The sequence below is a fragment of the Mus caroli genome, chromosome 2 (assembly GCF_900094665.2).
Source record: "Mus caroli chromosome 2, CAROLI_EIJ_v1.1, whole genome shotgun sequence".
NCBI classification, from domain to species: Eukaryota; Metazoa; Chordata; class Mammalia; order Rodentia; family Muridae; genus Mus; species Mus caroli.
In genome coordinates, this window is record NC_034571.1 from 67,717,708 (window position 1) to 67,730,097 (window position 12,390).

The 12,390-nt window shown below is 37.5% G+C and overlaps 1 protein-coding gene across 2 annotated transcripts in view; it reads right to left on the reverse strand.

Moving 5' to 3' along the window:
• Positions 1-12,390, reverse strand: part of Ola1 (Obg like ATPase 1) — a 124,768-nt gene that overhangs the window by 42,238 nt on the left and 70,140 nt on the right. For both annotated transcript variants that reach the window (XM_021181910.1, XM_029474093.1), the window contains exons 6-7: positions 7,525-7,605; positions 7,117-7,214 (exon numbers count right to left, since the gene is read on the reverse strand). In XM_021181910.1, coding sequence (XP_021037569.1) covers positions 7,117-7,214; positions 7,525-7,605 — 179 coding nt within the window. The remainder of the gene's footprint in view (positions 1-7,116; positions 7,215-7,524; positions 7,606-12,390) is intronic.

Below are 12,390 nucleotides of genomic sequence, written 5' to 3' on the forward strand. Positions count from 1 at the left end.
AGAATATATTTTTGAGCAGAAAAACTGGTAACAAAAATGGACACAGACACCAAAGCATGTCTCACTTAAACTGAACTGTCTGCTACAATGTAAATTAAAAAAAAAAAAAAGCTTTTATGGTGTATATCACGGCATTAATGTTTCTGATAAAAAGATCCTTTCTTGGAAACTTAAGAGAACACAATAGGTAGTATTACTAGTCTTGACTATTGATATGCCAATTCTACATGTGTATTTTATTTTCACATACACACATTTCTCCAATTATAGCCAAATCAACCACTTCCCACCTTGAGGGGAGATGGTAGGACTCAGGACAACAGGAGTAGGGGAAAGTCAGGGCTTCTCTCCAGCCTTGCGAGAAAAGGTGCCCCTACGCTGGGTGATCAGCCTACAAAACACTCCATGAAATGCCAGCCAGGGAAATTTCTACAAACCAGAATGTGAAGATGCAGAACCACTGGATATCTGCACAAACACGATTTTTGTTTTGTAAATTTATAGTATTTCATTTAAAAATCATAAAATGTAGAGGCTATATAGCTTAGTAATAGAGCACACGCTTTGCACATGCTAAGCAGAAGTGAAAGAAAGCAGAATATTCTACTGTGGGAAGGCGTGGCTCTTCAGGGAATCCCCTCCACGCAGCATGCAGGGATTGAATCCTTCATCCTTAGCCTTCACTGCAAGCAGAACCAAACACACGCAGAGACACAGAGAGATGTTTTAAAAGGGCTTTTAATAGAACACATTCCTAATATATTTTTAAGACAATTTTAATGCAATGACAATTTTTAAAATTATACTAATGGAAGCTAAGCAGCAACAATAAGGTCGTTTACAAACAGTAAAGCTGTAGGGCCACGAGATGACTGTGAAACTTGGAGTCTCACTGAGCTCATGAACACCCATGACATGGGATGCAGTTTGCTCCCTTACTCATGCAACAGAAGAAAAACTAAGGAACACATCTAGGATCCAGAAGACAACTCAGGACAAACAAGTCCCTTTTCCTGTTACTAGATATCTTTTGAGTTATGATAATTAAGTCTGGAGAATTTTGTTTATATGGAATACATTTTATATGAACAATAGAATGAACTGCTCTCTATCAGGTGGCTTATGTAATTTGCATAAGTAAAAGCCAAACCAAACCAAACCAAACAACAAAATACTGAGTAGCAGAGTCCACAATATTAGTACTTCAAATTGTACTTTCCTTTTGTTTTTCTTCCTGGAGACAGTCTTTCCATGTTTCTCTGGCTGGTTGCACAGAGATCTACCTCTGCCTCTGTCTCTCTAGTTCTGGAATTAAAGGTGTCTGCCACACTTGGCAAAGCAATGTTTTTCTTAATAAATCAAACTTCTTGTAAAAGCTATTCCCTCGTTTAGAACTAAAGCATATTCTTGGCCTTTCTCAGAGTCCACTCTCCTGCTAGATACGTTACTAATGGTCCATTCTCCTGCTAGATACGTTACTAATGGTAGATAGCCATTTTGGGTTAGCCTTCAAAAAGTCTGGTGAACTACAACTGTAAATGTACACCTAGAGAATATGCAGCACGAGGGCAAAGGTCAGAGAAAGTAATTCTTTCTCTTTTCCTGCACAGATCGGGCAAAATGAACAAAATACTGAAATAGTCCAAAGTAGTGTTCTCCTTTGTGTTGCCCCAGGCAAACGTGTACACCGTCTAAGATGCCACGCTAGTCACACAAGGCTGTGTCAATTCCAACAGTCTTAAATTTTCTGAACTTCAAAATTCTCCTCCACTTCTACCAACCACTAGTCAGATTCCATTTTTTATTATTGTTACTATTTTTTAATGTGCATGGGGTTTTCCCTATATGCATGTCTGTGTACTGTGTGCATGCCTGATGCCAACAGAGGCCAGCAGAGTGTTGGATCCCCTAGGACTGGACTTACAGATGGTTTTGAGCCACCACCATGTAGGTGCTGCTGGGAACAGAATCCAGGGCCTCTGGAAAAGCAGCCAGTGCTCTTCACCTCTGAATCATCTCTGCTGTCCCTAGAATTCCCATTCTTGACTATAGCTTATCTTAAGCCATTGTTTTGGAAACAAAATCAGATCTGAGGCCATTAGTCTCTAATGTATGGGTTTTAAAGGAATTTGCCTTGAATTACTCTCTAGTGAGTAGGGACAGGCATCAGGGGGTTCTTCATGAACCAGTGGTAATTTGAAGAGCACTGCAGAATTATAAACAAAATTCCTTCATTTTTTTAGATCGCATGTGTATGTCTGTGTATGACAATGGTTCTCAGCCTGTGGGTCACAACCCCTTGGGGGTCAAATGACCCTTTTACAGGAGTCACCTAAGGCCATCAGAGTACACAGATATTTACATTATGACTCATAAGAGTAGCAAAATTTCAGTTAGGAAGTAGCAATGAAAATAATTTTATGGTTATGCCTCACCACATCATGAGGAGCTATATTAAAGGGTCATAGCATTAGGAAGATTGAGAACCACTAGTATATGAGGAAATGCATAAATAAATCATTTGAGAGAATTCTATAAAATACCTGCTGTCTTTAAATAGGGCTTAAACTGTTTATTCTCTTGAAGCTAAAAAAAATTATTTAGTGCTTATTGTTTATAGAAAAAAACAATCCTATACATTTGATGAATTATATCACTCAGGAATCACTCTTAGGAGATGATGCTCATGGAAATGACAACGGATGCTCCTAACATAGTATTTTTTTAATTTACCCTACAAAGAGAAATAATGAGCCATAAATCACATTGAACAAAACAGGCAACCAGGCTTTCACATATGCATTTATTGTGGGGCAATAGTCTTTTCCTTACAAAGAAAGATACGCTTCTATAATCATCGTCCTCATGATGTGCACTAGTATACTATTGCCACTTGATAAGAACTTGAAATTGCTGAAAGAGTAACCAAAAACCAATTAATGAAAACCAAACGGAAGTCTGGCTCACTCGTACATAATCCCTGGGCCTTGATGAGGCAAGAGGGTTGCTTCAAGTTCAAGGCCAATCTTGGTTTCATCAAAGAACAACCACCACAAACAAAACAAACCCAGAAATTCACAAATATTATTACACGAAAACACACACATACATGTGAAATATGATTCAGAGGCTGGTGAGGTGGCTCACTGGGTAAAGACACTTGCCACCAGCCTTCATAACCTGAATTCCATCCCAGGATTCATATGGTGGAAGGCAAGAAATTAAGCTGTTCTCTGATGACCACAAACATGCTCTAGCATGTACTATGTACATACATATGCAAATGAATCAATTACATTTATATTAAAAATAATTTGGTAAAGTAGGAAAAGAATAAATCTATTCCATGATTTTCCCTACACCAGGTTACACAATATATATCATTTTGAATTTATTTTTGGTTTCGTAACAAACATCAAAAACTAACAAAAGCAGAAAGTTGGGCAGAAAAAAACCTGAATCAATGACTGATGTGGTGGAGCACACCTTTAATCCTAGTGCTAAGGAGCCAGAGGCAGGCAGATCTCTAAGTTTGAGGCCAGCCTAGTCTGTCTACAAGTTCCAAGAAAGCCTGGATTATACAAAGAAACAATGTCATGAAAAGCTAAAAATCAAAACACAAAATGAAACAAAAATAAAAAAACTGAATCATACATAATATGTATACGGTTTAATAATAATGTTTTTGTGAGTTTAAAATTTTGTGACCTTGACATAATCTGATTGTTCTAAAGCTTGAAAAGATTCCCAAATATTTTTCTATGAATCTCAAAACAATTTCATTATTTAAAATGATTCACTTATTAACCAAGATCTATGTAAAAAGTGTGCCTGTTTTAAATTTTATTTGTATTTTTAGATAAACATCTAATAGACAAGACCTAACTGTCCTTATCAGTAGTTTAAAGAACGGTCAGGACAGGGAAACACATGAGCGAAACATAATTGGTAGCTCTTAGGTGTAAAAATATCTAAAATTAGTTTGTTCTACTGATTCCGTAATTGGACAGCATATATTACTAACAGAGCCGCAAAGGTACAAAGATTGAAATTTAAACCTCCAATTAAGCAGTGGTTTGACAGTTTGAATGTACCATACCTGCTTGACACCATGACTCACTAAGCAATCTAAAGTGAAAGTTAACACTGGGAATAATCTTGCTTGTAACAACTGATCATGTTTAGAAATTGAAGTGTTCAAAAATCACTAGCAACCACCAAAATCAACAAAAATTTCCACATAGTTTTACTCATTCATTTGTAATTATAACACTAATGTTTTCTCTAGAGTCTGTTCCAGTATCTTGATTACTGTCATCTGATCATAACACAACTACTGCCAACTTAGCTGCCACACCAGCTTCTCTTCAGGACTTAGGTCTTACTCACCCATCAATGAACTAATGAATTCAGCACTGTTAACACAGTGGACAATCAGACCCAGTCTAGCTTTTACCTTTCAAAAGGTCAGTTCGTATACAATAGCCTTATCTACCAAAACGCTTTTTTTTTAAAACAAAGCTTAGAATTAAAAATATAATACTCTACCATTTAATGTGGATTTTAGCCAGTAACCAAAAATGTTTATCGCTCTAGAAATGTGACCTGAAATACAGTCTTCCTCTTGGGGTCAAAGTCACAGACCTTTCTTGATCTTTTCTAACCACCAAAAATAGTTTTCTACATGTGAAACACAGGGGTGTGTGTGTGTGTGTGTGTGTGTGTGTGCGCGCACACACACGCGCATGCACGTGTATCACTTCTTTTCCTTTTGGTGCTGGAGACAACCCAGGGCCCTATACAAGTTAGGCAAGTGCTTTACTCCCGAGCACCTTTATTACTGCTCCTGTGAGTACACTTACTACTGTACTGCTTCCCACATCAGTCCTATTTGCTACAGTAATATCACATGCTAACCTTAAAACAAGTTTGTTTGCTTTCTTGTTTGCAGGGCATGTAAGGGAGCAACTGATGCAACTGGGGCTTAGAAACAAACATTATCAAGAAGCAAGATGCTAACAGAAGCAAATGGATTTAAGAATTACAATGAATTTTAACTATTTACATTTGCTTGCAGTATTATGCACGATGAAAACCTAGTGTGTTTATCTTTCATAATAAAAACTCCTTCTGTGCTTTAATATGAAGGCTATGTTACATAAACAGAGGATTTAAAGCTGCAGCCAAGTGCCTGGATGGAAGGAGAGCGGCAATCTTTCTGGCTCCAGTAGATGCCATTCCCTATCACACAGTGTTTCCCACTCATAAATACATGACAAATACTTCCTCAATCATGTTTTACGAGCAGGGATGCACAGGGGGTAGTCAATGGCTAGCTTGAGGGAAAATAGGAACAGCAGGCGGCAGAAACTGTACAGAAAATGGCTATGTGGTAAATTCTCTTCTGGAACATCACTCAGTTACCCAGTCTTTGATCTTTCAGCTACAATTACACTAACTTCCACAAGATCTGGACACCTCCCCCCAACACACATATCCCAACGTCAGACCAGATCATTAGCTATACATAAAACCTACAAAAATTTGGTTTTATAAATAGAACCATTCATACATCTACGTTGTTACAAATTAAAATTTGTTCTTTAGACAAGAGCAGTTTCAATGGCTATAACCATCTCATCATCACAACTGGTCTCACAAGAAACATGGGGTGTCTGGCGACAGCTAAATCACAGACTGGCGTCTCCTAAGCAGTCTGTCTACCATTAGGGTCTGGGAAATGGTATTTACTATACAATTAGAGCCAGGGAGTTCTACCTGTAATCATCGAAATACAGGTGTGAGAAGCCCCTTTGGGCAAGGAAACTGACTCATCCCTTTTCATGTAAACTTTGATGTCTGTATTGTTCTACCCAGCCTCAGGAGAAGTTACCATTCATACTTCCATGACAAGATTTATTAACTGAAGTCAAATAATAAATTTTAAAATTCTTTCTTAAAGCAAACAATTTTTAACACATTAATCATCAAATTTATTAGAGTTTGAAACAAGATGGAACTGATTATATTTTAAAGTTAGTTACTTTTTAGAGGACAATGACCAGCCTGAACAACATTTTTATGCTAAAGTATTCTTTTTAGAACATTGCCAATAAAGAGGTTAAACTCAGCTTCCTATCAGGGACACAGAATGTCTTACAGTAATATCAACAGGGCATTTTTAGTTGCAGTAATTTCACAGAATTTATTCTAATGATTTATTGGAGTTAACCATCTGACATTAATTATTGTTTTGGCTTCCAGTCTATGAATGTTTATTTTTCAGTTTAAAGCCTTCTCACTCTTTGATATCATATGGAAATGAGAATTTTTAATGGAAAATTGAAACCATGTGCATCTAAGTACTTAATGAAGTACAGGGAGAAACCGACAATATATTTTAGGAGAATTCAGATCTTTTTCTTTGTATAGTTTTGATTTGTTTCTATGACTTAATAGTATAAACTGCTGAGGGTCTAGTGAGGCAAGTCAAAGCGAGCACTATGCCAGATGCCTCCATGTCCACACCAGCACAAGAGCTGTCTCTGAGCTAACTGTAAGCAAGGGTGATAAGTCGCGCACATTTTAGTTACATATTAGAATGGCAACACACAAATGCAGCTTTTACCTTGATACACTTTGGAAGTTTCAAGCCAGTATCTCAATCTTTTCTACACCTAAGTTTTGTGTCTGTCTGTCTCTCTCTCAAACTATTCAATTTGGGTTTTAAAATGTTATGTCCAGCTGCAATCCCTAGTAGTGGTCTTAGGGCCACCTGCAGTATTAATGAGGCTACAAGATCTCAGCTTCAAACACTTTACTGCACCAAATACATTTACTCTCATTTTGTAACAAAACTAAACAAAATATTTTAAAAAGTTAAATTTGATAAGTAAATATGTATGATTCAAAATTTCCCAATTTAATTCAGTTTGTATTGTTCTCTTAGTGTAAATCATTTAGGAGACTTACCTTTTAAATGTAACACAAGACAAAACTTTCTAATTTTAACATTTTCTGAGGAAAAGATATTAAAATCAAACACATTATTCACACATACCTATATGCTTCTGTTAGTGATACATATGTGGGAGTATCCAGGGAAAAAAAACTTACCATTTGTTTTTCTTTCTTATATAGTCTTTTTCAGAAAGATTCACCAAGTAGACCATTGGTTTTGAAGTCAAAAATAAGTGTTTATTCAACACTTCAATCTAGAGTAGGAGACAGAGAAAGAACCCTTTTAAAAAGCTTATAGTAAATATGGAGTAAAACATTGAATAATTTGAACATGAAAACTCTGAATAAACATTTTCATTTTTATAATACTTTTGTTTATAAAGGGTTAGATGTTATGAAATATTTAAAGTGGGAGATTGGAAAAGGGAAAAAAGCTTAGGAATTTACACTGGCTGACAGAAATAAAAGTAACTAGATATTACTAAGTATAAGATACTGAGCAGCCCAATGTGCTCTCTAAGCAATCAGAGCTCAGGCAGTAACAGACACAGTATTTACACGTACCTCCTTGTCATTCCAGTCATGATAGAAGCGAACAGGTTTCTTTTGATCTATAACCCAAGACTTGACTTTGCACATTATGTCCTGTACACAATGAAGGGAAAAGTAAATACAAAATGAGCAGTAAGTGCTGGACACTAAGTGCTAAAAGTTTTAAGTCCTGAAAATAAAGATAACACTTGCAATGAACAGAAATACATGTTTTGTATCGCAAATGAAAACCGATGAAATACTGATGGAACATGAAATTCTGAGTGTACAAAGTCAGCAAAATTAGTTAACGTAACAACATGAAAAACTGCAAGACAACTCAATCACATCAAAGATAAAATCTCAGAGTCAATGTTATCTAGTGATGTTACATGCTAGTATGAAATGGGGAGTATCCTGAAGAGAGGCTAAAGTACAGCTTTTCCTTAAAAATATAAACAAAATAACTAATTGAACCTATGACTGATTATTTACTACAAAATATTAAATGAACTGACCCAAACCTTTTTTTCTTCTGAATTAATTTTTTTGCCAACCCCTTCTCCCTGTCACTTCTCCACTGCTCCCCCCACCCCAACCTGCCAAAGCCTCCATTACACAATGGCAAGAGCCCTGCACTGGTGACCTCCAACCAGCTGCATTCACTTTCAGAACATCTCTCTCTGCTGGAAATCTAAAGGCCTTTTAGTTAGCAAGCTAGTGTGCATTCAGAAGGAGGAACTGCGGGAAGAGGCCGGCGGGCTTTGTTTCTCTGGCCTTTCTTCACAGAAAGATTAATCATCTGTGAAATGGAAACGCCAAACAGCAAGTGACACAAACTGAACCCTTCAAGCCTGTCCTCATCAGTTCTGTGGGTCTGAATCTAAGAGCTGCGTGTGGCAAGGGGCTCCTTACAGGCAGGTGTTAATAAAAGGCTCTCGGGGCTGAAAGGTCAAACTGAGCTCTTCCAGAAGAGGCATATTTGAGAATCATCTGGGCCTTCTGTTTTGAGGAAAATTTTTTGTTTTGTTTTTGTAAAGATAATTTATGGACCTGCTTTAAATATTCATTTCTTAAAATTTGTTGCAACACAATTATTAGTAATAGATTTCCTGAGAGTATTTTTATATTACTATGACCAGTTATTCTGTTGTAAGTGTCCATTTGTATAAATTATCTCTATATTTAGTATACCTTCATTGCAAATCTTACTGTTACCAACAAGAAAAATAAAGAAAAGGCCCTATATCCTTCGATCCTGATTTGAAGCCCCCCAGGGAAAGGACTTCCCATGGATTTTAACAAGGAAGGGGCAAGACGAAAACTTTTAATGAAATTGAACATGTTCTGCTTAAGAATAATCACTTTTACTCTTCTATAACTGAATTTCACTCATAAATGTTTAAAAGTGGCTAATGTAACACCATTTCCTACAAGGAGAAGATCAAAGTGCTATATTACAAATGCATTATGATTAAAAAAGCCCTGTGCAGCCTTGCTATTAACTGTTCTTTAAACCCTAAAAGGCTTCCCATAGATCTCACTTGGCACTGCATATACAACCTTTGACAAGTAATGTAGACCATTTTTATTCATTGCCTAAAATTGTAGGCAATTATGTGCGTCACACTGGCCACCTGCAAATCCTGAATGCCTGCTGCAGTTGTCAGTGCAAAAAACTAATGTCGGAGGGGATTAATCTAGGGGGAGAGAGTCCTCTTTAATGGCTCCAGCAGGTGAAATGGCCCAGCTGGTTACTATGATGAGTGGCCAGAACAGCTTATGTAGAGACATGCAACAAGATTATACAAAGGAAGGAAACAGAGGTACCATCTTATACTTCCTTCCATTCATCCTTTTCAATTAAAAAAAGAAAATAGACAAAAGAAAGCCAATTCAAAATAAGAAAGGGAATTAAATTTTAATCATATAAAAAGTATAAAATACTTTTGTGACAATAAACATTTTCACAAAGCCACAGGGCCTCAATGAGTGCTGATCACTAGTGAAGGAATTTCAGGGTTTCTCTTCATTTAAAAGTAACTCAATTCTTGCTTCAGGCACAGAGGCTGTATCACCGAGGTATTTTGGCATCCGTTTTTTTTGTTTTGTTTTGTTTTTCCTTTCATACTATAAACTAGGAACACTGCAGTTTTACCTAAAGAGAACCAAGTCATACTGAAGTCCACCAACAGTATTTTCCTTAGAAGCTACTGTTGTTTTAGATTACTGAAAGATGCCAGTTTTATCTAAGACAAACCAGAAGTAGGTTGCAGTCAGATAAGATTATCTCATGTAAATATTCAGTAGATGCTATATTTTCAGTATGTTCTTTTCTTATATACAAGAAAAATTAATTCTAGTAAAAAATTAAAATCCTACAGTTGATCTGAAAAACATCTAATTGGAGCAAAAGGGGGTTATCTAGATATAATAAATTATAGGCTAAGTAAATGTTTCTCTTATGGTTGCATACGTAAGCATACATATTAATAGATATAATATATTAATAATACATATAAAAACGAGCAGTCAAAACTTCCACTTAAATATATTTAGTTGAAAAATATATACTTTACTTACTTTCGGCACAAATGAGTAAAAACATTCTAATCCCTTTGCATTAATCTTTAATACATTTTAGCCATTTGAGATTTTATATTTCTTTTTAAAGATTTCTATTCATGCGTGTCGGCTATGTCTGCCATATGTGTGCAGCTGCCTACAGAGGGCAGAAGAGGGCATCGGATCTCCGGGATCCAGCAGTTGTGAGCCTCCTGATGTTTGTACTGGGGCTGCATTCAAGTAGTCTGGGAGAGCAGCAAATACTCGTAACCACGGAACCATCTTTCTAGCCCCTGAGATGTCATAGTTCTTATTTATGAGTACTTTGCCTGCATGTGTGTCTGTGTGATATGTGTGTGTGGTGCCCATGGAGGTCAGAAGAGGACATCAGATCCTTTGGAACTAGAGTTACAGATGGTTATGAGTCACCACAGCGGGTGCTGAGATCTGAACTCAGTCCTCTGTAAGAGCAGTAGTGCTCTTCACCATTGAGCCACCTCTCCCACTAAAGACCTCATACATTATAAAGAAATGCAGATTTTGGAACATGAACCTGGACTGCTTATGAAACCATCTAACATTACTAACTCAGAACCCCTAGATCTCTCAGACACAAAGCCACCAACCAGGCAGCATACACAAGCTGGTCTGAGGCTCCTGCCACATATATAGCAGAGGACTGCTTGGTCTGGCCTCAGTAGAAGATGCACCTAACCCTTGAGAGACTTGAGGCCCCAGGGAGCCGGGAGACCTGGTGGGGGCCGGGGGGGGGGCACATCCTCTTAGAGATGGGGGCTGAGGGAGAGGAGGAATGGGATGAGGAACTGTGGGAGGGCAGACCAGGAAGAGGACAACACCTGGACTGTAAAAACATAAAAGTAATAAAAAATATGAAAAATATATTCTCTGTATTATAAAGGATAAACCTGTCTGAATTTTATATTAGCTTGTAGTTTTATGGGCATTCTAATCATAGATCTAACAATCTAATGCTTAAGTATGGAAACAAATCCTAGGTGTAGTGTTTATGATGCAAAGAAAAGGATTAAGGATTACCAGGAGAAGCTGGGATGGAGCTCAGAGGTAATGACTGGTTAGTGTACACAGGACCCTGGGTTTGAGCTGGCACATTCACTAGGAAATAATGGAGAAGGTTGGGTTGAGGCAGTGCTCTTGCACTTGGATTTGGATACACTACCATGATATGTTTGAAAACCCAAGAGGAATCAGCCAGGAATTAAATATACTCATTTGGAGCTCAAAGGCTAGATCAAGGCTAGGGATACAAACTTAGAATTTACCTATATTTAGACAATTAATTCTAGCCATGGATAGGGATTCTACCACATAGGGAAAGCTGTTATGATTTAAATGTGAAACATCTCCCACAGGTTCTCGTCTTTAAACACCTGGTTCCTAGCCTACCAGTGTTGCTATCTGAGAGACTGTGAACTATCAGAAGGTGGAGCCTCCCTGGGGGAAGTGGGTCATCAGGAGAAGGTCTTACAGTTTTATAGCCCAGATGTGCTTCCTGTCCTCTGTTTCCTTCCTGCTGCACAAAGCTGTAAGTAGCCTCCACTCCTGCCAGTGTGGCCTGGAGCTGGTCCTGCTGCCACACTGCCCCCATTATCACAGAACTAAAATAAATTCTTAAAGTTGTTTCTTCTCAGGGTTTTGACTAAAGCTTTAACAAAAGTAATCAGTACACAAAATTGCCTCATCATGTAATCCGTAAGTATTTGGAACCAGTTTACAGAAGAAATGAGGAAGAGTTCAGAGCTGCAGGCTAAAGCAGGGTTCCTAAGACTTCTCCCATTAATAACCTCGTTATACCTGAGCAAGTTTTAATGGCCCTGTGTATAGAGGTATATGAAATATGCAAATGAACCAAGTATTTACTGATAATAAATTATACAAATTTTATTTTAAAATCATTTTTGAATGCATATATTACCATTTATTAGAAACTAGAGCAACTTGCATACTATGAGATGGGGGTTTACATAAAGAATTAAATGCCGGCTGAATCTTTGATACTGCCGAATGTACAGCACCTTCAGTGTTTCAGAGTTGACTGCCAATGCTGAGAAGACCCTTCACAAAAATACAAGTACAAGATGGCAGAAGTCACTTTAGGGCCATTTCTTTCTTTTTTTTTTTTTCCGAGACAGGGTTTCTCTGTGTAGACCTGGCTGTCCTGGAACTCACTCTGTAAACCAGGCTGGCCTCGAACTCAGAAATCCACCTGCCTCTGCCTCCCAAGTGCTGGGATTAAAGGTGTGCGCCACCACCGCCTGGCTGGGCCATTTCAAAAAAAGTTTAAAATTCTGTCTT